Source organism: Nerophis lumbriciformis, linkage group LG15 (genome assembly GCF_033978685.3).
Source record: "Nerophis lumbriciformis linkage group LG15, RoL_Nlum_v2.1, whole genome shotgun sequence".
NCBI lineage: Eukaryota > Metazoa > Chordata > Actinopteri > Syngnathiformes > Syngnathidae > Nerophis > Nerophis lumbriciformis.
The window spans coordinates 18,182,169-18,207,321 of record NC_084562.2 but is presented as its reverse complement, the minus strand read 5'-3'; the positions used below and the strand labels follow the sequence as shown (position 1 = coordinate 18,207,321).

Below are 25,153 nucleotides of genomic sequence, written 5' to 3'. Positions count from 1 at the left end.
CCAGTGAGAACATGCAAATTCCACGCAGAAAGACCCCGAGCTTGGCAACTGTATCGAGTATCTGCAAAATGCCTTTGTTGCCGAGACATGTGAGCTTGAAAGTATTTGTACAACCTTTCACTGGACAACTCACAACATGGCCTTGCGCAACATGTTCCTTCAAGTGAGGTATTAAAATTTAGCCTTAATTGCTCCGTATCTGTTAAGTAGCTGCTCGCAACCAGTTCCAACACACAGCGTGGTCCATTTTAATGCAGTTTGTAGACATAACCCCTCAATGTCTGAAACCACTTGCCACACAAATACAAGACAACATGTTGTTAGCCAAAACTAGCCTAATGCTTTAACACAAACCCCTAAAACAGTTAAGGTAGGCTGTACATTTAAATGTACAATCTGCAAAATCTTTGATTTAGACCGAATAATTCTGTAAATTTAAGAGTATTTGCATGCTTGTGACATTATAGTATTTGCAAATGCATTGTACAATGTTTCATTATCTTCACAGTGAAGTCATGGGTTTTTTATGTACTATAATCATAGTCATTTAGATTATCTACTGTTTCTTAGTTTTCAGGAGTCCACTACATTTACTACTGCGATCTATTTTTGATTTTACGATGTTTTATTGTTGCTATTTAACAATTGCTAGCTGTAGCTTTTACAGTCATTTTTTTTTTTACTGTGTACTGTTACCGTAACTATTTGGTATTAGATCGATACCCACATTTGTAGTATTGCCTGAAACTAATGTAAAGTATCCAAACAACAGAAAAACAAGTGCTTATTACATTTTAACGGAAGTATAGATAGAACATTATACTTGTACAACAGGTAGTAACCAGATAATAACAGTAAATTAGCAAGTAGAATAATAATAGTTTCAAGAAAATAATACAACTGTGAATAAATTAATTTACTTTACTACATACATCAACAGCCAAATTATGAGCCTTTTTAACCCATTTTGAAATGGATCTATGGTTATAAGTCGTGACCCGGGGCGGACCGCTCGTCTTGATAACGATTCTGCGTTCTGGACTTGTCTACATGGAAGAAGACCTCCTAGGACCCTTTGCTGGATTCCTGATGGACTGGACTGTCACATTATCATGAATGTAACAATTCAATAAGGCAAGACAAATGTATTTATATGGTGCAATTTGTGCACAAGGCAATTCAAAGTGCTTTACAGAAAATTAAAAGAAAGAAAAATAATTCAAATTAACATCTAAATATACAATCATCATAAAAACAATCATAATTAATTGAAATCAATCGGATGCTGTCGATAGAATACTTTCAGTTGTCGTAGGCACAATTAAATAAAAGTGTTTTCAGGCTGGGTTTGAACATTGCCAACGCTGAGGCCTGTCTCACATCTTCAGGAAGACTATTCCAGATTTTAGGAGCATAAAACTGAAACACAGCTTCACCATGTTTGGTTCTCACAGCTCGAGATGGTTCATATGGCTCTAACATGTCAGAGATGTAGTTTGGCACAAGACCATGAACAGACTTGTACACAAGGAGAGCTGTTTTAAAGTCTATTCTCCGAGCAAGAGGAAGCCAGTGCAGTGACCTAAGCACTGGACTAATATGGTCGCAATTCCTGGTTGTAGTCAGGACTCGAGCAGCAGCATTCTGGATGCACTGCAGCTGGCTGTAAAGTAGTTTGGCACACGACCATGAAATGATTTGTACACAAGGAGAGCTGTTTTTAAAGTATATTCTCCGAGCTACAGGAAGCCAGTGCAGTGACTTAAGCACTGGACTAATATGATCGTATTTCCTGTTTCTAGTCAGGACTCGAGCAGCAGCATTCTGGATGCACTGCAGATGGCTGTAAAGTAGTTTGGCACAAGACAATGAAAAGACTTGTACACAAGGAGAGCTGTTTTAAAGTCTATTCTCCGAGCAACAGGAAGCCAGTACAGTGACCTAAGCACTGGATTAGTATGGTCGTATTTCCTGGTTCTAGTCAGAACTTGAGCAGCAGCATTCTGGATGCACTGCAGATGGCTGTGAAGTAGTTCGGCACAAGACCATGAAATGATTTGTACACAAGGAGAGCTGTTTTTAAAGTCTATTCTCCGAGCAACAGGAAGCCAGTACGGTGACCTAAGCACTGGACTAGCATGGTCGTATTTCCTGGTTCTAGTCAGGACTCGAGCAGCAGCATTCTGGATGCACTGCAGCTGGCTGTAAAGTAGTTTGGCACAAGAGCATGAAAAGACTTGTACACAAGGAGAGCTGTTTTAAAGTCTATTCTCCGAGCAAGAGGAAGCCAGTACAGTGACCTAAGCACTGGACTAATATGGTCATATTTCCTGGTTCTAGTCAGGACTCGAGCAGCAGCATTCTGGATGCACTGCAGATGGCTGTAAAGTAGTTTGGCACAAGACCATGAAAAGCCTTGTACTTAAGAAGAGCTGTTTTAAAGTCTATTCTCAGAGCAACAGGAAGCCAATACAGTGACCTAAGCACTGGACTAGTATGGCTGTATATCCTGGTTCTAGTCAGGACTCGAGCAGCAGCATTCTGGATGCACTGCAGCTGGCTGTAAAGTAGTTTGGCACAAGAGCATGAAAAGACTTGTACACAAGGAGAGCTGTTTTAAAGTCTATTCTCCGAGCAAGAGGAAGCCAGTACAGTGACCTAAGCACTGGACTAGTATGGTCATATTTCCTGGTTCTAGTCAGGACTCGAGCAGCAGCATTCTGGATGCACTGCAGCTGTCTGTAAAGTTCTAAACGAGTTGTACCCACACAGCACCCATTGCAGCCGGTCCCCACACCCCTTCCCGTGGTTTTTTCTTTTTCCTATCTCGGGCTTTTGTTTTTTTTTCCTTTCTTGTGGATTCAGATCAGAGGATGTCGTCGTGCTTTGTGAAGCACTTGTGATTAAGGATTCTACAAATAAATTATGATTGATTGATATTTATATACTAAATAATATATCGTTCTCGCAGGTGGCTGCAATATGTATCACAATATAGATTTTAGGCCATATCACCCATCACTAGAGCTCAGTTGTTCTATTGTTTATTTAGCAGAACAACCCGACTGGTACTAAAACATCCTGGTATAGGCGCATGCTGCAATATGCTGAAGTGCTGGCCTCTGTTTGACCGCAGAGGGAGTGGCTCCTGGAAGATGAGATAATGCTGCTTCAGGAGACGTGTGCGTGTGCGTGTGCGTGTGCGTGTGTGCGTGTGTGCGTGTGTGCGTGTGTGCGTGTGTGCGTGTGTGCGTGTGTGCGCGCGTGTGCGTGTGTGTTCATGAATGGAAGGACTGGCAGAGCTGGCAGGTCCTCTCCTTCATTTAGAAGAAATTACTTTTCTGGCTGAACTATCGCCACTCTTTTCATGATTTCACTGGCCGAGGCTAATGCTGCTCATGTCAGGCGGAAAGCATAAAATGATATACACGGGTTGAGGTGTGGGGGTAGGGGGTAGCAAGGGTGTGTATATTGTAGCGTCCCGGAAGAGTTAGTGCTGCAAGGAGTTCTGGGTATTTGTTCTGTTGTGTTTATGTTGTGTTACGGTGCAGATGTTCTCCCCAAATGTGTTTGTCATTCTTGTTCTGTGTGGGTTCACAGTGTGGCGCATATTTGTAACAGTGTTAAAGTTGTTTATACGGCCACCCTCAAGTGTGACCTGTATGGCTGTTGATCAAGTATGCTTGCATTCACTCGTGAGTGTGTCAAAAGCCGTAGATATTATGTGATTGGGCCGGCACGCAAAGGCAGTGCCTTCAAGGTTTATTGGCGCTCTGTACTTCTTCCTACGTCCGTGTACACAGCGGCGTTTTAAAAAGTCATAAATTTTACTTTTTGAAACCAATACCGATAATTTCCGATATTACATTTTAAAGCATTTATCGCCCGATAATATCGGACTGCCGATATTATCGGACATCCCTAGATTTAACGTATTTTTTGCAATTAAAATCCTTTCATTTTCTCAAAAATCGACATTGCACCTTGTAACTCCTAATGTACGGATCAATTATAGTTGTGCTTACCGACCTCAAAGCGATTTTGTTTGGCAAATGGTGTAATGATAAGTGTGACCAGGAAATGGCTGTCGCACATAAGAGATATGTGTGGACTGCTGGTTGACGCCCCCCTGGCAAGCACAGGTTAGCAAGCAAGCCCAAAGTGTTGATGTTTCATTGAGAATATAGAACATTACACACAGCGCTCAATAATCTGTTAAAATGTTTTAGTACGGCTTTGGCAAGCTACGAAGCCGCATGGCTTGATGGATTGTGGGCGCATTATGGCTACCATAGTCAGACGTACTGTGCTTCAACATATGGGTATTATTATGGTGTGTGTATAAGGACCCCAAAATGGCACTTATTAGGTGACATTATCTGGCATTTTGTTTCGACCTATTACGCAAAACCAACTTTTCTTGCTTATTGGTACCTGCTGTTATGTATTTGGGATTTGCATAAGTCCCAAAAATGCGCGCGCGTCCGCCATTGCAGCCCGCGTCTATCCTATTGTTGTGAGGCATTCATCCTTTGCTGTTGCCATTTCTAATAAAAAGTAGCGTATAGTTCTAACTTATATCTGTCAGTAGACTCGCTATGAAAGCGCTAAAAACTACCGGTACAACAAAGATGACGGGGAGAAGACGCTGTCGAAGTGGAGGCACGTAAATAAGACCGCCCACAAAATGACGCATCCTGAATAGACGGAAGACAGAAGATGGTCTGTAAAACATCATCTATGCAATGTTTTGACCAAATAACCACCATTACATGTTATGTAGACTAAAAGGAAGTCTTTTGAATTTAGAAAAAAAATCATAACTTTAGGTGCACCTTTTGTATGAAAATAACCTGCACATTGGCATTGTAGTGCCTTATAATTCAGTGGCCTTATGGTTGAAAAGTATGGTAGGTATTAGGGGTGTGGGAAAAAATCGATTCCAATTCGAGTTGCGATTTTTTTTTAAATCGATTTTTTTTAAGATTTAAAAAAAAAAAAAATTGTTTTATTTTTTATTTTTTAAATTAATAAATCCAACAAAACAATGCACAGCAATACCATAAAAATGCAATCAAATTCCAAAACCAAACCCGACCCAGCAACACTCAGAACAGCAATAAACAGAGCAATTGAGTAGACGCACAAACACGACACAGAACAAACCAAAAGTAGTGAAACAAAAATGAATATTATCAACAACAGTATCATTATTAGTTACAATTTCAACATAGCAGTGATTAAAAATCCCTCATTGACATTATCATTAGACATTTATAAAAAAAAAAAAATGAACAAAAGTGTCACAGTGGCTGACACTTGCATCACATCTCATAAGCTTGACAACACACTGTGTCCAATATTTTCACAAAGATAAAATAAGTCATATTATTGGTTCATTTAATAGTTAAAACAAATTTACATTATTGCAATCAGTTGATAAAACATTGTCCTTTACAATTATAAAAGCTTTTTACAAAAATCTACTACTCTGCTTGCATGTCAGCCGACTGGGGTAGATCCTGCTGAAATCATATGTATTGAATGAATAGAGAATCCTTTTGAATCGGGAAAATATCGTTTTTGAATCGAGAATCGCGTTGAATCGAAAAAAAATCGATTTAGAATCGAATCGTGACCCCAAGAATCGATATTGAATCGAATCGTGGGACACCCAAAGATTCACAGCCCGAGTAGGTATGAATTAATGCACATACCGATAACTTCCTGCTTTTCAAAACAAACACCGACAACTTATCTGCAACTAGTATCTTGTAAATTTAGATTCAACTGTAACTTGTGCACATTTAAAGGCAAGAGAGACTGAAACGGTGGATTTGACCTGTAGATTTGTAGTGTCTTCACGGGCTGGTCATCCAGCGCCATCATTTCTATGATGACTTTCAGACGCTGCGATGATGGTAAGAGGCCCTGGGCTGGCTTTGGGGGCAGCTTCTTTAGCAGCACAGGCGACTTCCTAAGGCTTTCAAACCACTGACGTAGAGATGCTGGCGTTTCAGGCTGATAAGGTTTAATGTCAATGTTTGTTTTTTTAAGTTTGCAAAACAGTGAAGATGTTCCCACACGATCAACGCCATGTTTATGATGGGCTTACAGCAAAGCACGTAGTAGAAAAGGTGCGCTTGATTTTCTCACCCTAACCCATTTACAGCAAAGCACAGTAATCTTGTCTCTTTGGAGAGCTTAACATTTTTAAAATCCATTACTAGAGCTATTATTTTATGGTATTGTGTCATAATTCCTCATATTGGCACAATAATTATGGTGCACCTCTAATTAGTTCCAAATGCAAGTTGAACTTAGTAGTGGACACATTTAGAAATAAATGCTTTGTTGATGTTGGGGGTCAATCAATTTTTGTCTTAAAGTTTTGTTGTAGGTTTTGTAAAAAAAAAAAAAAAAAAAAAAATAGGAAGCCCTCCCTAATGTCTTTTGGAATAGCTAATGGATTATAAAGGCATTCATTGTCGTATATAACTATATTACTTTAAATAACTAAACACAGTAGGAATCTTTCAAAAATTCAATTTAATTCCAATTCTTGTGTCAATTTTTGATTCAACAGATGCTCAACTTGATTGATAATCAATACTCTTCTAGTAACAAAAGGTGCCAATTCCAGGATTACATACAATACTCTATACCAGTCCTTCTCAAATAGTGGGGCAGGCCCCCCCTGGGGTGTGGGCGCGGTACGATGCCAGGGGGGTTGCGTGTGACCGCGGGGACTATGCTTTTTTTGCCGTACCAGAATATGATGAAGCGTATAGACCAGGGGTCGGCAACCCGCCCCGATTTTCCCGGGAGACTTCCGGATTCCAGTGCCTCTCGCAGAAAACTCCCGGGATTAATGTTCTCCGATTTTCACCCTTACATTAATAATAAGGGCGTGCCATGATGGCACAGCATTTAGCGCCCTCTACAATCTGTATAAACAGCGTGCCAGCCCAGCCTCTTGTTATATGCATCTTCTGCTTGCACACGTAAGTGACAGCAAGGCATACTTGGTCAACAGCCACACAGGTTACACTGACGGTGGCCATTTAAAACAACTTTAACACTCTTACTAGTAATGCGCCACACTTTGAACCAAAACCAAACAAGAATGACAAACACATTTCGGGAGAACATCTGCACCTTAACACAACATAAACACAACAGAACAAATACCCAGAATCCCATGCAGCCCTGACTCTTCCGGGCTACATTATACACCCCTGCTACCACCAAACCCCGTTTGACGCTGTCAAGCCCCATTCATATAAAACCCGCGGGCCGCACTAACATTAAATTTTCATATTAAGGTGTGGGCCGGGTGTCTGAGACCCTTGGTTTATACATAGCACAAAGCAAGAAAAAAAACTTTGTATGCAGTGTTATTTCATTTTAAATTTCAAAAGAATTTTGTGGCTCCTGTTCTTTTCTTTAATTTGTGAAGCTGGTCAAAATGGCTCTTTGACTGGTAAAGGTTGCCGACCCCTGGTATAGACAAATAGTAAATTATGCTATTTAAAGTCACGGTGGAGAGTGAGGGGCCGCAACCATTTTTCTTCTTCCAAGTGGGGGTGGGGTGTAACAGAAAATAATTGCGAAGCACTGCTCTATACGCTAGCCAAACAGCTCTGGGAACTTGCTATTTTTGGTTGAAAGAAAATGCAGCTTTTACAAGGTGCAAGCAAATCTAAAATGATAAATACACAGAGGGAAACTTTTGACAAAGAGGTACCGTATTTTTCGGAGCATAGTGTCAAAAGATGGAGCTAACTGTTAAAATGACATTCAGACTTTACTTAAATCAATAACGGAGCAGTATCTTCTCATCCGTGGCTCAGTAATGCAACATTAGCGCCAGAAATGTGTCCTGTGAAAAACCGTCCCACATGAACCCTCTAATAACTGAAGTTCCGTGGGTGAATTATGTAAACCCGCTACAGTTTTTAGCGCTTTGATAGCTAGTCCACTGACAGATATAAGTAAGAACTTTACGCTACTTTATATTACAAATGGCAACAGCGGAAGATGAATGCCACATAAGAAGGTAGAGAAAAAGAAGAAGCTTATCAACTACGGCGTCGGCACGGACTACAATGGCGGACGTGCTCAAATTTTTAGCACTTATGCAGATCCCAAATACAGATCAGCAGGTACCAGAAGGTAAGAAAAGTTGGTTTTGTATGATATTGTGAAACAAAACGCCAGATAATGTCTGCTAATAGGTGCCATTTTGCGGTCCTTATACACGCACCATAATAATACTTGTATGTTTAATGCGCCGACAACCCATCAAACAGTGCGGCTTCATAGCTTATTGAAGTCCTACTAAAAACATTTTGACCGATTTTTGAGCGCCGTGTGTAATGTTCTTTATTCTCAATGGAACATATACAATTTTAGTGTTGTTTACTGGCATCATCTTGCAGTTTACACATATCTCTTATGTTTGACTGCCATCTACTGGTCACACTTATTACACCATGTACCAAATAAAATGTCTTCAATGTCTGTAAGCACAACTAGAATTATGCCGTACATTAGGCGCGCCGGGTAATAAGGCGCACTGTCGATTTTTGAGAAAATGAAAGGATTTTAAGTGCGCCTTATAGTCGGAAAAATACGGTAATATGTATTTTTGCTTACTATACAATGTGTCATGTAAAATTCTAGTTTAGCCCGTTCAGAGTTGAGTTGGCTGAACGAGAATGCTACATGATATCTGCAGTCTAACAGATAACTACACCTTTCCACTGCTATTTGGTATTATTGGTCATTTTTTAGTGTCTTTAAGTGACACTTGTGGTTATTATATTCATCAGACATAAAGAAAAAGATCACTCTTTTGGTGTACTGCTTTGACCAGGGCTCAGAAAATCTGCAAAGACTCCTCCCACTCCCACCAAGGACTGTTTTCACTGCTGGACTTTAGAAAGAGGTTCCGCAGCCTCCGAAGCAGAACCTCCAGGTTCTGTAACAAGCTTCTTCCCTCAGGCCGTAAGACTCTTGAACGCATCATAATTAAATTATCCCCTCAACTCCCCCCAAAATGGATTAACTCGCTGGAATAATAAAGACAATATAACATACATCCATAAACGTGGACGCATGTGAAAAAGTGCAATATATTTATCCGTACAGTAATCTATTTATTTATTTATTTATATATATTTATATATATTTATTTATTATATATATATATATTTATATATTATTTATATATATTTATTTATTTATATATGCACCTTATTGCTTTTTTATCCTGCACTACCATGAGCTTATGTAACGAAATTTCGTTGTTATCTGTGCTGTAAAGTTCAAATTTCAATGACAATAAAAAGGAAGTCTGAGTCTAAGTCTATTTACCTTACTGACTAGGGAGTGAATTATTTTTTATTACTGGTTTACATGTCAGTGAGGTTTAAATTGTTGTATATGGATGTTTAATGCTTAGATCATTAAATAAAATATGAATGACAAGGTTGTTGTGGATGTTTACAATGAATGCGTTGGAGGCGGAGATGCTGTCATGATTGAATTGTGGCCACTTGTACTTTTGAAGGTAAATGTGGTTCTAACTCACAACAAGCGTGTTTACTTTACAAAGGCTGGTGGTGAGCACACTTAGCAGTGTTTCATTCAATAAATGCAAGTACTGTTATGTCTTGCAGTGATGACTATTAGTCCATGTATTGTGTAACTGATGCTTTCACTTTGAATTCCATTCATTCAATCCAAGTAAATGGAACACGCACATGATGTAAACACAATCACACTGTGCCTTTAAAATATTTCAGTAAAAACACAAGGTTGGTTTTTTTCTGCTATTTTAGCCAAGTCTGTAAACATGCTATGCTATAGGCTAGTGGGAGCTAGCAGCTACACAACAGCTAAGCACACAATACCACACAAGCTAGACTTACATAATAAGTGTCCCTAATTGAGCTATATTGCAGTCTAAAACATGACTTTTGTCAATATTAACATGTATCAAATAATTATAGTTGGTTGTGTGGGTGGGACAATGCTGGGTGCTGTGTAGAGTACTGACAGAAACAGAGGCAGAAGAAAGTGGAGGCGGCTACTTAATATGTTCGTGTGGAAACTCGTTCGGTACATCTCCAAACCGAACTGAAACCCCCGTACCGAAACGGTTCAATACAAATACACGTACCGTTACACCCCTAATTGCACCCCTACCAGTTGACAATTACCTAATAGTTGTCGTATTTCAACACTATTTTTTAAATAATTCCCCTACCCCCATGAAATCCAATCATCTGATCCCTTTATTACTTTGCTATTTGTAAACAAACCGGTAAAACTGCATTATAAGTTAAACCAGGGGTGCTCACACTTTTTCTGCAGGCGAGCTACTTTTCAATTGATCAAGTCGTAGGGATCTACCTCATTCATATATATAATTTATATTTACCGGTACTTATTTATGAAATATATGTTTTTGTTAATAAGTTAAAGGTGTTTAATGATAATGCAAGCATGTTTAACACATAGTTAATATTTTTAATAAATTAAAGGTGTTTAATGATAATGCAATCATGTTTAACACATAGTTAATATTGTTAATAAATTAAAGGTGTTTAATGATAATACAAGAATGTTTAACACATATAGTTAATATTGTTAATAAATTAAAGGTGTTTAATGATAATACAAGTATGTTTAATACATATAGTTAATATTGTTAACAAGTTAAAGGTGTTTAAAGATAATGCAAGCATGTTTAATACATATAATTAATATTGTTAACAAGTTAAAGGTGTTTAATGATAATACAAGCATGTTTAATACATATAGTTAATATTATTAATAAGTTAAAGGTGTTTAAAGATAATACAAGCATGTTTAACACATATAGTTAATATTGTTAACAAGTTAAAGGTGTTTAATGATAATACAAGCATGTTTAACACATATAGTTAATATTGTTAACAAGTTAAGGTGTTTAAAGATAATACATGCATGTTTAACACATATAGATTCCTTTCTTTCATAAAGACAAGAATATAAGTTGGTGTATTACCTGATTCTGATGACTTGCATTGATTGGAATCAGACAGTGGTGCTAAAAACGTCTGCATTTTCGAATGGAGGAGAAAAAAAGTCCTCCTTTCTGTCCAATACCACATGAAAGTGTTTGGTTTTTGGCATCTTATTTGTCCAGCTTCCGTACTCCTTTGTATACACTTTACAAGAAATATATTGTCGGCAAACTCCGTAGCTTGCTAGCTTGTGCACGCCAGCTTTCTGAGACTCGTTTTGTTAGAGCAACTGTGCAACTGTGCAGTCGGTCTTTGGAGTTTTGACGACAGGTACGGCGCCAGAGTCTGTTGAAATAAAGTGTTTCTCGCCTTCCAGTCGGTCATTTTAATGAGCTGGCAGTAGCCAGCGTCATCTCAGAAGACCCTCGGGTGCCGTGAATGTCAATCAAGTGACGAAAGTGACGTCATAGTGAAGATTTATGATCGCTAATTTTTAGGACTATTTTTTTAATGCCTGGCTGGTGATCGACTGACACACCCTCCGAGATCGACCGGTAGCTCGCGATCGACGTAATGAGCACCCCTGAGCTAAACACACCATCCCTGGTGATGTTTTTCCTCGAAATGCAATCATCTAAAGCTTCTGGTATGATCATTTGTCTTTTTCCATCTGGCTACACTGTCCTTACACTTGTGGATGAATGTCAGGGAATATGAATTTCCATCAGATATTCGGTTTCACGGAGGCTTTCCAGTTGCTTCTTCTGACAGTGACGAGTGGAAACAGCTGACTGGCGGTTGAGTGGAAAGGTGCTATGATTTGATTTGTCTCTTTGGTTTTCTTTGCCGTGCACCAGCAAAAAGGGGAGCCGCTCAACTTCTGTTGACGTTAGCCTCTCTCGGTTGGCTGGCTTAGTGTTTTGACTTGACTAAGGGGCGGGGATATAAATAGCCGTCTTTGAATAGGGTAACTGCAGAAGGAAGAGACGGAGAGCGAGGGGGGTGGGTTGGCGAGATGGAAGCGGCGCCAGGGAAGATAGGAGTGCCAATGTCTCTGAGCAGAGAAAACAGTCCAACAGCCACGCTCTCATCTGCTCACTCACTCAAGTCACCAGGATGATTCTAGTTGAATGCAGTCGGAGGAGAGGGAGTGCATGACGGAGGAGGGGACTGGGGATGGAATGCATAATTTATTCATGACCCTGAGAAGCAAAAGACGTGTCCTCATGAAGGAAGGTAATTGATGGTAAAGCATATAATACTGTTGTAGACACACAAGGAACAGAAGACACAATGACAACATAAGGACACATTCAACTGCCCAGTGCAAAGAGTCAACCGAGCAGCTAGGAATGGGCGATATGATAAAATATGCGTAGAGGTGGGGGAACTAATCTATTTTTAGATGCATCGCAATTCGGACATTGACAATAATAGATCGATTAGTACGGTAAACGTCGATAATCGATTTATTTATTGTAAAAATGTAATGCAGCAGTTCTGAAATGTGGCTGACTGCAGTGAGCCACCTCACCAAGGGATCTGACCAGCTCTTTTATTATCAGTGTTGCGTTTTGGACCAGTTGTTTCTCCCAGGGAATTCAAGTCACAAGTCGCTCCCAAGCTTTTTACGACACTTAAAGCTGAGTTGAAAAACCACCAGAGACAGAATAGGTATTTTGTTGTATATTTTCAAAGCTTTGCAGATATACTTTCAGACCAGTCCAGCATAGAACATTCTATCACCCCGCCAAAATGGTCTGTCCTCCCAACCCCAAAACCCTCTCTCTTCTCCCCTCTCCCTAGTCAAAATACATGCACATCGTCTCCCTAGTCAAAACACATTCCAAAGAACTCAAGGTTAACACACACAGTTTACTTGCTGAGAAAAAGAAATAAAATAAAATGGAAAACACGAGCTGTTTTCAAATATGACTATGAAAGAAAATAAGTAACACTAAAATTCGGATATATGTAAATATCTGCCTCCGACATCAGGCACCTATGGTCCACTTCTGCACACATTTTCATTCATTTAATAAATGTGGGAATTCATTGAACTGTTTCGTATTCCAAGTGAACTGTTGTTGTTGTTTTTAAGTTGCAAGTGATAACCGTGGAAAGAAATGTAAAACTGCGTCAATATTCATAAATTAAAGACGCATCAATAATCGATTTTCAATTGAATTGTAGCTCCTGAATCGTGAGGTGCCCAAACATTCAAATAATTCAAATAAATAATAGTTATTGCAGTCGGCTGCAATAACGATTATTTAGTATATAAATGATAATAAAACCATTTCGAAACGGGTTACAAAGGCTCCTAAGTTGGCTGCTGACGTATCCAGTAACACATTCTAGGGCGAGGTGATATACCGGTACTATAGTTAATACTACTATAGCTAATATCTGTATTTAAAAAAAAAAACGTATATATTTGAGACATTACCACCATACCGGTATCTTTTGATGAGCCTTTGTTACGGCCGTTTGCTCTTCTCTGCGCCTGGCCGGCACAGCACAGGACATCTTCTTTGGCTCATTTCCCTTGCGTGTTTACGGAGGTTTCTCCGGTGACACACTGTGACACTGTGATTTTTAAATATGGCGTCGCGGTGCCGACTTCTCAAATCCCGAGTTATGCAATGCTTTGAACAGCGACTGCATTTGGTGATTGGTGAGTGACCACAGCTTTATTTACACACACCAATATCCTTTAGAACCTATATCCTATATACCGGTATTCGGACTGAAATACACCGATATCAGTTTTGGTCCATATCGCCCAGCCCTAACAAATTGTGTTAGTTTTGGTTGCATTATTTTCTCAGAACTTATTAATTATGTATATTATTAATTATAATTAATTATTAATCTACTTGTTGATTTATTGTTAATATCTGGTTATTTTTTTGTTGTAACATGGTTTTATTGACATTTCTGTTCAAATGAAATAAGCACTTATTCTTCCGTTGCTTGGACACAACAAATTAGGGTTTGTCAATATGGCCTAAAATCTATATCGTGATAAATATTGCGGAATTGTTTCAAAATGGGATAAAAACGCTCCTAATTTGGCTGCTCGGGAATACGATTATATCCATCCACCCATCCATTTTCTACCGCTTGTCCCTTTTATTTATATATACCGTATTTTCCGCACTATAAGGCGCACCGGATTATTAGCCGCACCTTCTATGAATTACATATTTCATAATTTTGTCCACCAATAAGCCGCCCCGGACTATAAGCCGCGCCTACGCTGCGCTAAAGTGAATGTCAAAAAAACGCTGCGCTAAAGTAAATGTCAAAAAAACAGTCAGATAGTTCAGTCAAACTTTAATAATATATTGAAAACCAGCGTTCTAACAACTCTGTCCCAAAATGTACGCAAATGTGCAATCACAAACATAGTAAAATTCAAAATGGTGTAGAGCAAAAGCAACATAATGTTGCTCGAACGTTAATGTCACAACACACAAAATAAACATAGCGCTCACCTTCTGAAGTTATTCTTCATTCGTAAATCCTTCGAATTCTTCGTCTTCGGTGTCCGAATTGAAAAGTTGCGCAAGCGTGGGATCCAAAAATGGCCGGCTCCGTCTCGTCGAAGTCATCGGATTCAGTGTCGCTGTTGTTGTGCAGCAGTTCTGTGAATCCTGCCTTCCGGAAAGCTCGGACCACAGTTGTGACCGAAATATCTGCCCAGGCATTTACGATCCACTGGCAAATGTTGGCGTATGTCGTCCGGCGCTGTCTGCCCGTCTTAGTGAAGGTGTGTTCGCCTTCGGAGCTGTGTGAAAAAAGCCACCCGGCCTCTTCGCGTAAACTTCCCTTAACCACTCGCTCATCTTTTCTTCATCCATCCATCCCTTCGAGTTAGCTTTTATGATGACGCCGGCTGGAAAGGTCTCTTTTGGCAAGGTCTTCCTTTTGAATATCACCATGGGTGGAAGTTAGCATGGCAAGCTAGAACCACAGTGAAGGATGACTTCTCATTCCCTGTGGTGCGAATATTCACCGTACGTGCTCCCGTTCCACAGTGCGGTTCACAGGAATATCAGTTGCTGTGAAATACGGTAGTAATCCGTGTGCGGATGGAGAGATTGCGTCTTTTTATGAACCGGATCCTTGTCGCTTTGTAGGAGCCATTTTGTGGTCTTTACAGATGTAAACAGGAAATGAAACGTACGGTGATATCCGCGCGTTTTTTCTTCTTCTTCCGGGGGCGGGTAGAAGAAGAAGCGCTTCCTGTTCTATGGGGGCGGGTGCTTTCCTTGGCGGTTGCTTGCGTAGAAGAAGAAGCGCTTCCTGTTCTACCGGGAAAAAAGATGGCGGCTGTTTACCGAAGTTGCGAGATCGAAACTTTATGAAAATGAATCGTAATAAAGCGCACCGGGTTATAAGGCGCACTGTCAGCTTTTGAGAAAAATTGTGGTTTTTAGGTGCGCCTTATAGTGCGGAAAATACGGTATATATATATACACAGAATGGTTGTGTAACTATATAAATTAATTATGTAAATTATTTCCTATTATTAACTCTGATTTAAATATTTTGCTTTCTGCCCATCAAGTCCTGTGTCCAGGCACTAATTTCCTGAGTTTCTAAACAATAACAAACATGACCAAAAATGTTTTTTTTGTAAAAAAAATATCAATCTAACAACTGATACAATATTACTTGTTATCATTACTGTTGATATTTGTATCGATACACCTACCTTTGTTTATAGTCAAGAGCTCCGGCTTGTGGTTAGCCGTGGGCAGTTAGCTATGGTGTGTAATGTAGCATGTTTAGCAGGTCCTTGTCCTCCGGGGATAATGCTTGCAAGGAATGTAGTTTATGTACCGCCATGGTGGCGAGGATTACTGACTTAGAAATGGCTTTGGATTGTGGAGGGACGTTAGCAGCTAACTAAAATGTTACAGTGCATTGAGGATGTGTTGTTGCTGTCAAATTTGCTAGAATGTGTTGGCAATAGGGCTGCAGCTAACGATTATTTTTCTATCGATTAATCTATAGATTATTTTTTCGATTAATCGGTTAATCTATAGATTATTTTTTCGATTAATCTATAGATTATTTTTCCTTTTACCGATTATTTTTTTTATTTAAAATTAAGATGAAAAAAATAAATTTAGGCCAGTTTTTTCAAAAGGCATGGCTTTTATTTCCCAAAAAAAAAAGTATGGCCACTCAGTCAACATTGAAAACATGGAAAAACATTCTGTAACACTGTAAACATTTGTGCCAATCTAAATATTCTGGAGCACTGTAAACATTAAGTATTGCTTTTAAAATGTGCAAAATAAACATCCAGTCCAACACAGTACACTATAACCAATTCTACTCATTCCAGTGAGTGACTAACAGTTGTAATGAAGAAAGGTTAGCATGTCTACATGCTCTGGGGTGAGGCTGGTTCTTTTCTTGTTTACAATATTCCCAGCAGCTGAAAATAGGCGCTCAGAAGGGGTCGATGTGGCTGGAACTGAGAGGTAAGACCGAGCCAGCATTGCCAGATTTGGAAACCTTGCCTGATGTTCTTTCCACCATTTTAATGGGTTTTCATCCTTGGAAATGGGGGATTCTCCAAAATAAGACACTAACTCGTTTCTGACCATTTCAGCATCATTACTGTCATTGTTGTCTTCCTCATTGTTGCTGAGTTCATCTGAATCTGAGCCAAGAAGTGTGTCTAGTAAAGATACAGGCCGCCTGTCAGCATCTGGTCTTTCCACTTGCATTGCTGTGCCCTGTTGAGCGTGTGTCTCCTTTTCCCTTCTTTTCTCCTCCAGAACTATTGCATGCAGCTTGTATTGAACTTTTAAACACTCATCTGCAGTCAGGAATTTCAGCTTCCTGAATCGTGGGTCAAGTGCAGCTGCTAATATGCACACATTTGGTCCATCATCTTTGAATGTGGTCTCGGCTTCCCACCTGGATGTTATCTCACGTGCAGCAGTGACCTGGAAACACTTGATTGATGCATTTTCAAAAGCAGTTTGTGTAGCCTTCCGAAGCCCTTTGACCAGCAGAGGGACAGCGGAAACTGTTACATAAGATTCTCCACTCAGGTACACAGTTGCACATTCAAAAGGTTTCAGAACTTGTTCAAGTTCTTCAAGCAAGCTCCACTGGTCAGCCTTAAGATCCAGAAAATGCTTCCCTCTTTGAGTGACCTCCGGATCTGACAGAGTTGCTGTTATTGGCCACCTCTGCTCAAGCAGGCGACTAATCATGTAAAAGGAACTGTTCCATCTCACAGACACATCTTGTATGAGGCTGTGGTCTGGAGAACCCATTTGTTTTTGCTTAACCTTTAGTTTTGTACCGGATAGCTCACTTTTTCTGAAGTGCTCGACCAAACTTCTTGCTGCTCCTAAAGCTCTGCTGATGTGGTTGTCCTTTAGAGCATGGTTAACTACAAGCTGTAGAGTATGGCCAACACATCTGAGGGATGAAACACCATGTCTTTCCTCAAGAACTCTTAAAGCTGCAACAACATTTGCAGCATTGTCATGTACAATGACTTGTACTAGTTTTATGTTTATTTCAAACTTATTGACAACATCCTCAATCCAAGAGGCAATGTTTTCTGCAGTGTGCTTTTCATTGAGGGGCATTGTTGTCAAGTTAATTGAGGTAAGCTCCCACTCATCATTAACAAAGTGAATGGTGACACCAAGGTATGCTTCAGTGGCCATACTTGTCCATGCATCAGTTGTGAGTGTCAGTTTTCCTTTCACATTTTTCAGGATTGCTTTGACTTCTTTCATTTTCTTTGTGTATTTTTGCTCCATAAACTTAGTGAAGTGGGTTCTTGATGGTAGTGTGTAGCCAGAGTGAAACCGTTTGATCATTTTTTGAAACCCTTCCCCTTCTACCATATTTAATGGCCTCATGTCTATGACCATCATTTCCAGGACACCATCAGTCAGGTCAGCGGCCACTTGGGGTGTGCATTCAGTCCCATGCCTCTTTGGAAAAAAATCCTGGACACTGCTTTGTCGTTTGCTGCAACATAAGAGACAACAATTAATTTTCATTTTAAATATACCCAAATACAGCTTACTTTAATACAAAAGGTTAATTAAACTACACACATTATCTTGTTAAATTGGTTTAATAACACAACAATGATAGTATGATTAAAGTGAAGTTAATTGTTCGTTTGTACATAGTATATGTAACTGTTAATGTTGTAAAAGGTATTTGCACAACTTATTAACGTTAGCGTTAAAGATAGTATATGTAACTGTTAATGTTGTAAAAGGTATTTGCACAACTTATTAACGTTAGCGTTAAAGATAGTATATGTAACTGTTAATGTTGTAAAAGGTATTTGTACAACTTATTAACGTTAGCGTTAAAGAGGAGCGCGTCTTTGTAAACACTGAACAGGCACGCCAAACGCGCCTCTCAGAGCGAAACGGTGCTTTAGTTTATGAATTTACAACGCAGATACAAATGACACATTCATGTTTTTTTGTAATGATGACAACGTATACTCACGCGGATGATTGACTCGTTGATGGTGATGGGAAGAACGCTGTCGGATGTTTTCTTTTTAGATGCTCGTTCATAGCCGTTGTGCTGCTGTGATACGCCATTTCCGCTCGACACAGTGTGCATAAAACAACATTATTAGGCCGTTTATTAAAATACTCCCACACTTTTGACGACTTTTGGCGTGTTTTTTTCCCCTCGCTCGCATCGTTTGCTCTGCGCTCCGCGTGGTGTGACGTAAATATGCGACGCGCCGACGCACAAAAATGACGTCGACGTATTTACGTAACCGATGACGTCGACTACGTCGACGCGTCGTTTCAGCCTTAGTTGGCAACATGCATTGTCACGTATTTCAATAGTATGAAGAGCTCTATTGTCGGACAAAGTTATCATTCATATAGTTTATTGTGTATAACGCGCAACCATAGTAACAGCTAGTCTTTGTAGTAGAAGAATGCCATAAGTTTAAGAGAAAAACGTTTCTGTCTGTGATGAACACAAATGCTCTGGTCTCTGATCATAACATCCATTATCCAGTATGTCAACATGAGCAGGAGCATTTGCTGATAGTTGGCGTTCGTCATAGTTAACAATTTAAATGACATTACTACGGGGCTTTCACAACACGAATAAGCTTATTCAGGCAAGCCATTAAAGGATCTGAGCTCTCAACAGTATTTGACAACAACTTGGAGCATTGCTGTCACATTCTCATGTCGTTTGTTGATTAGTATATTGCCTTCGCATCTCATTAACAATGACAATTCACAACCAAATCCCAATTGCTCTCTTTCTCAACAAGTTGCGCTTTTTGTGTTTTCAACTTTTAGACCGCTACCTTAATCAGCAAAAACACCTATTTGTTTGCATTGCTGAATATGATCCACAAAGTTGTACTTACTTACCTACTCTGCCTTGAACACTTGTCCTGCTACCTGTCCAGGAGTCTTTAGCAATTGTTAGAATAGCTTCACAGCAGTGTTGTCCCACCACTGATACCACAAATTTGGGTATGGATCCAATACCAAGTAGCTACAGGGCCATACATTGGTCTTAATTAAAGTTCTCCTGTGTCCAGGGTAGGCCTTGGCCGACGTTCGATAAGACAATTAACCGACGATAAATGAAAATTAAAGTCGGTAAGTTTTCCAGCGTCAATAAATCGCCATGTGCATACTTCAAGAGCATTCACACTTTTTGTAGCTTTTAGCGGCTACCTGTGTTTGTACCATAGCGGAATGAACAGAAGTTGGTGAATTATCTTGTTCTCATTAAATGTCTTTGGTTAGCATCACAAAGTGCAACTAGTTAGCATGTAGCAGCTGTTTTGAGGCATGTTAAAAAAAATAATGCCCTTTGTGACTTCAATAATAAATATGGCAGTGCCATGTTGGCATTTTTTTCCATAACTTGAGTTGATTTATTTTGGAAAACCTTGTTACATTGTTTAATGCATCCAGCGGGGCATCACAACAAAATTAGGCATAATAATGTGTTAATTCCATGTCTGTATATATCGGTATCGATTGATATCGGAATCGGTAATTAAGAGTTGGACAATATCGGAATATCGAATATCGGCAAAAAAGCCATTATCGGACATCTCTAATAATAACATAATATATCAGTATATTGTTATATACTGTATATATAATATGTAAATATTACCTATATGTTATATTTTAAATTGCTGCTATGCTACATTTTTAATCTACTTTATACCTGCATTATCCTTTCCAACCTTTGTAACTGAGATACTGTATATTGTATATATTATATAATAATATAATATATCAGTATATTGTTATATACTGTATATATAATATGTAAATATTACTTATGTTGTATTTTAAATTGCTGCTATGGTACATTTTTAGTCTACTTTATACCTGCATTATCCTTTCCATCATTTGTAACTGAGCTACTGTATATTGTATATAGTATATGAAAATATAATAATATAATATATCAGTATATTGTTATATACTGTATATATGATATGTAAATATTACTTATGTTATATTTTAAATTGCTGCTATGGTACATTTTTAGTCTACTTTATACCTGCATTATCCGTTCCATCTTTTGTAACTGAGCTACCGTATATTGTATATATTATATAAAAATATAATATAATATATCAGTATATTGTTATATACTATATATATAATATGTAAATATTACCTATATGTTATATTTTAAATTGCTGCTATGGTACATTTTTAGTCTACTTTATACCTGCATTATCCTTTCCATCCTTTGTAACTGAGCTACTGTATATTGTATATATTATATAAAAATATAATATAATATAATAATATAATATATCAGCATATTGTTGTATACTATATATATAATATGTAAATATTACCTATATGTTATATTTTAAATTGCTGCTATGGTACATTTTTAGTCTACTTTATACCTGCATTATCCTTTCCATCCTTTGTAACTGAGCTACTGTATATTGTATATATTATATAAAAATATAATAATATAATATATCAGTATATTGTTATATACTGTATATATAATATGTAAATATTACATATATGTTATATTTTAAATTGCTGCAATGGTACATTGTTAGTCTACTTTATACCTGCATTATCCTTTCCATCCTGTGTAACTGAGCTACTGTATATTGTATATATTATATAAAAATATAATATAATATAATAATATAATATATCAGCATATTGTTATATACTATATATATAATGTGTAAATATTACCTATATGTTATATTTTAAATTTCTGCTATGGTACATTTTTAGTCTACTTTATACCTGCATTATCCTTTCCATCCTGTGTAACTGAGCTACTGTATATTGTATATATTATATAAAAATATAATAATATAATATATCAGTATATTGTTATATACTGTATATATAATATGTAAATATTACATATATGTTATATTTTAAATTGCTGCTATGGTACATTTTTAGTCTACTTTATACCTGCATAATCCTTTCCATCCTTTGTAACTGAGCTACTGTATATTGTATATATTATATAAAAATATAATATAATATATCAGCATATTGTTATATACTATATATATGATATGTAAATATTACCTATATGTTATATTTTAAATTGCTGCTATGGTAAATTTTTAGTCTACTTTACACCTGCATTATCCTTTCCATCCTTTGTAACTGAGCTACTGTATATTGTATATATTATATAAAAATATAATATAATATAATAATATGATATATCAGCATATTGTTATATACTATATATATAATATGTAAATATCACCTATATGTTATATTTTAAATTGCTGCTATGGTACATTTTTAGTCTACTTTATACCTGCATTATCCTTTCCATCCTGTGTAACTGAGCTACTGTATATTGTATATATTATATAAAAATGTAATATAATATATCAGTATATTGTTATATACTATATATATAATATGTAAATATTACCTATATGTTATATTTTAAATTGCTGCTATGGTACATTTTTAGTCTACTTTATACCTGCATTATCCTTTCCATCCTTTGTAACTGAGCTACTGTGTGGAACAATTTCCCTTGTGGATCAGCTGGATTTTTTTTTTTTCAAGTGCAAAATTGTTCTTACAGACAGCACGTGTTATTTTCATTGTTTGTTTTATTTAACTTGGTATTCAAAAGTTTTTAAATTACAATGTTGAGGAATACAAGTAAATAGCATTATTATGTATTGTCATGTCAGTGGGAAAATAGGTCTCCAAAAATTAATGGCAATAATTTGTAGGTCAATATATCGTTGAGCAAAATCTGTTAACAGCCCAGGCCTATGTCCCTCTTCTGTCTCCATGCTGTTTCTGCTTGTGTGTGTGTGTGTGTGTTGACCCACATGCGCCTCTGCTCATATTACCAACAATGTGACCACGGTACTTTATTAGTACCGGTATACTGTACAACAGTAGCGAGCGCTTTGCTGTAAGGCCATGTAAATGTCTTTTCAAAGAAAACCTAGTGGTCACATATTAACCTTCCCCCACTGTCCCTTTTTTTTTTGTCCCCTTCCAGACGGTTGATGACGATGCAATGGCAGCGTGAATGAAGCTTGGCGTGGGGAGAGCTGAACGATGCCCAAAGGTGGGGGTTCTAAAACCCCCCAGCTGGACCACTTCCCACTTAACACCGACATGGTGGAAAAGCAGGGTGGGAAAAAGGTACGTTTGATATCACTACAAACACACAAAGTGTAGCTATATAAAAAAAAAAAAAAAAATGCATAGCCTCATCTATTTGTTTTTAAAATTGACATACAAGACTACAGACGGCCCTAACTGTCGCGTGTCTGCAGTAAAGGAAGCATTCCCCTAATTTGACACAGGCCCAGGCATGTGTTTTTCATAGGCTGCAAAGTGATGAGGGTGCCAACCGTTAAGACACCAGCAGCAGCAGCAGCAGCAACAAGAGGCGAAGCGCAGAGAGGTGCAGCTTATGCAGGCATAGATTTACAGCCCTCTGCAAAGGATTGCATCAGACTCTGGCACGGTGGAAAGGGAGGGAGGGAACCGAGCGCACGAGGGTGGGTGGAAGGCAGAGTGAAACGAAAAACGCAGGCATTGCTGGAAGACCGCAGGGTTGTCACATGAAGGCAGACCCGGGACAACTATCCGGTCACAGCACTGGAAATAAGAAATTTAAATGCAACTAAAACAACTCTTGTTTTGCACATGTTTATCATTCTCTCCACTTTTTGCACGCAACACATTGTCTGTTATCACATTTTTTTTTACATGAACTTGTTCAGTTTTTCTTTTGGTGGCTGACTTAGAAGCTCGCTCACTGTAGATGAACACTGTTTGTCTCTACTGTAGCATGACATCATCGTCTTATGACTGGGGCAGGGCATGGGGGAGGAGTTCAAAGAGTCGGCACATAATGGAAAACACGCCATGTGGAGAGAGAGAGAGAGAGGGAGAGAGAGGAGTGGGGGAGAGCAAGAAATGTATGAAGAGGTGATGTTCACATGTGCTTCGCACTCAAACATGCAGGTCACAGAGCCTGTGACACGATCATGACATGTGCCATCATTAACACGGTTTTAGATGACATTTTATAGGCTTTCAGATTTATTGTTTCCTTTAGTAAATGGACTATTTTTTTTGTTACTCACTTGTCATTGATCCATCCATCCATCCATCTTCTTCCGCTTATCCGAGGTCGGGCCGCGGGGGCAGCAGCCTAAGCAGGGAAGCCCAGACTTCCCTCTCCCCAGCCACTTCGTCCAGCTCTTCCCGGGGGATCCCGAGGCGTTCCCAGGCCAGCCGGGAGACATAGTCTTCCCAACGTGTCCTGGGTCTTCCCCGTGGCCTCCTACCGGTCGGACGTGCTCTAAACACCTCCCGAGGGAGGCGATCGGGTGGCATCCTGACCAGATGCCTGAACCACCTCATCTGGCTCCTCTCGATGTGGAGGAGCAGCGGCTTTACTTTGAGCTCCCCGCGGATGGCAGAGCTTCTCACCTTATCTCTAAGGGAGAGCCCTGCCACACGGCGGAGGAAACTCATTTCGGCCGCTTGTACCCGTGATCTTGTCCTTTCAGTCATAACCCAAAGCTCATGACCATAGGTGAGGATGGGAACGTAGATCGACCGGTAAATTGAGAGCTTTGCCTTCCGGCTCAGCTCCTTCTTCACCACAACGGATCGATACAGCGTCCGCATTACTGAAGATGCCGCACCGATCCGCCTGTCGATCTCACGATCCACTCTTTCCTCACTCGTGAACAAGACTCCGAGGTACTTGAACTCCTCCACTTGGGGCAAGATCTCCTCCTCAACCCGGAGATGGCACTCCACCCTTTTCCGGGCGAGAACCATGGACTCGGACTTGGAGGTGCTGATTCTCATCCCAGTCGCTTCACACTCGGCTGCGAACCGATCCAGCGAGAGCTGAAGATCCTGGCCAGATGAAGCCATCAGGACCACATCATCTGCAAAAAGCAGAGACCTAATCCTGCAGCCACCAAACCGGATCCCCTCAACGCCTTGACTGCGCCTAGAAATTCTGTCCGTAAAAGTTATGAACAGAATCGGTGACAAAGGGCAGCCTTGGCGGAGTCCAACCCTCACTGGAAACGTGTCCGACTTACTGGTGGCAATGCGGACCAAGCTCTGACACTGATCATACAGGGAGCGGACCGCCAAAATCAGACAGTCCGATACCCCATACTCTCTGAGCACTCCCCACAGGACTTCCCGGGGTACACGGTCGAATGCCTTCTCCAAGTCCACAAAGCACATGTAGACTGGTTGGGCAAACTCCCATGCACCCTCAAGGACCCTGACGAGAGTATAGAGCTGGTCTACAGTTCCACGACCAGGACGAAAACCACTCTGTTCCTCCTGAATCCGAGGTTCGACTATCCGGCGTAGCCTCCTCTCCAGTACACCTGAATAGACCTTACCGGGAAGGCTGAGGAGTGTGATCCCACGATAGTTAGAACACACCCTCCGGTTCCCCTTCTTTTCATTGAAATAAACCTTAAACTAGGGCTGGGCGATATGGCCTTTTATTAATATCTTGATATTTTTGGGCTATGCCACGATACACGATATATATCGCGATATTTTGCCTTAGCCTTGAATGAACACCTGATG

At 39.3% G+C, this 25,153-nt stretch overlaps 2 protein-coding genes across 3 annotated transcripts in view; one reads left to right on the top strand and one right to left on the bottom strand.

Moving 5' to 3' along the window:
* Window positions 1-25,153, top strand: part of ankrd11 (ankyrin repeat domain 11) — a 294,007-nt gene that overhangs the window by 202,565 nt on the left and 66,289 nt on the right. For both annotated transcript variants that reach the window (XM_061974775.2, XM_061974774.2), the window contains exon 3: window positions 22,569-22,714. In XM_061974775.2, the coding sequence (XP_061830759.1) occupies window positions 22,628-22,714 (87 nt within the window). In that variant the 5' untranslated portion in view covers window positions 22,569-22,627. The remainder of the gene's footprint in view (window positions 1-22,568; window positions 22,715-25,153) is intronic.
* On the bottom strand, window positions 16,215-18,738 carry LOC133616197 (E3 SUMO-protein ligase ZBED1-like). Its single transcript, XM_061975355.1, has 2 exons — window positions 18,534-18,738; window positions 16,215-18,035 (listed from the first exon to the last, which is right to left on the bottom strand). Exons 1-2 carry the CDS (start codon window positions 18,629-18,631, stop codon window positions 16,385-16,387), a joined length of 1,749 nt encoding a protein of 582 aa, XP_061831339.1. The 5' UTR covers window positions 18,632-18,738; the 3' UTR covers window positions 16,215-16,384.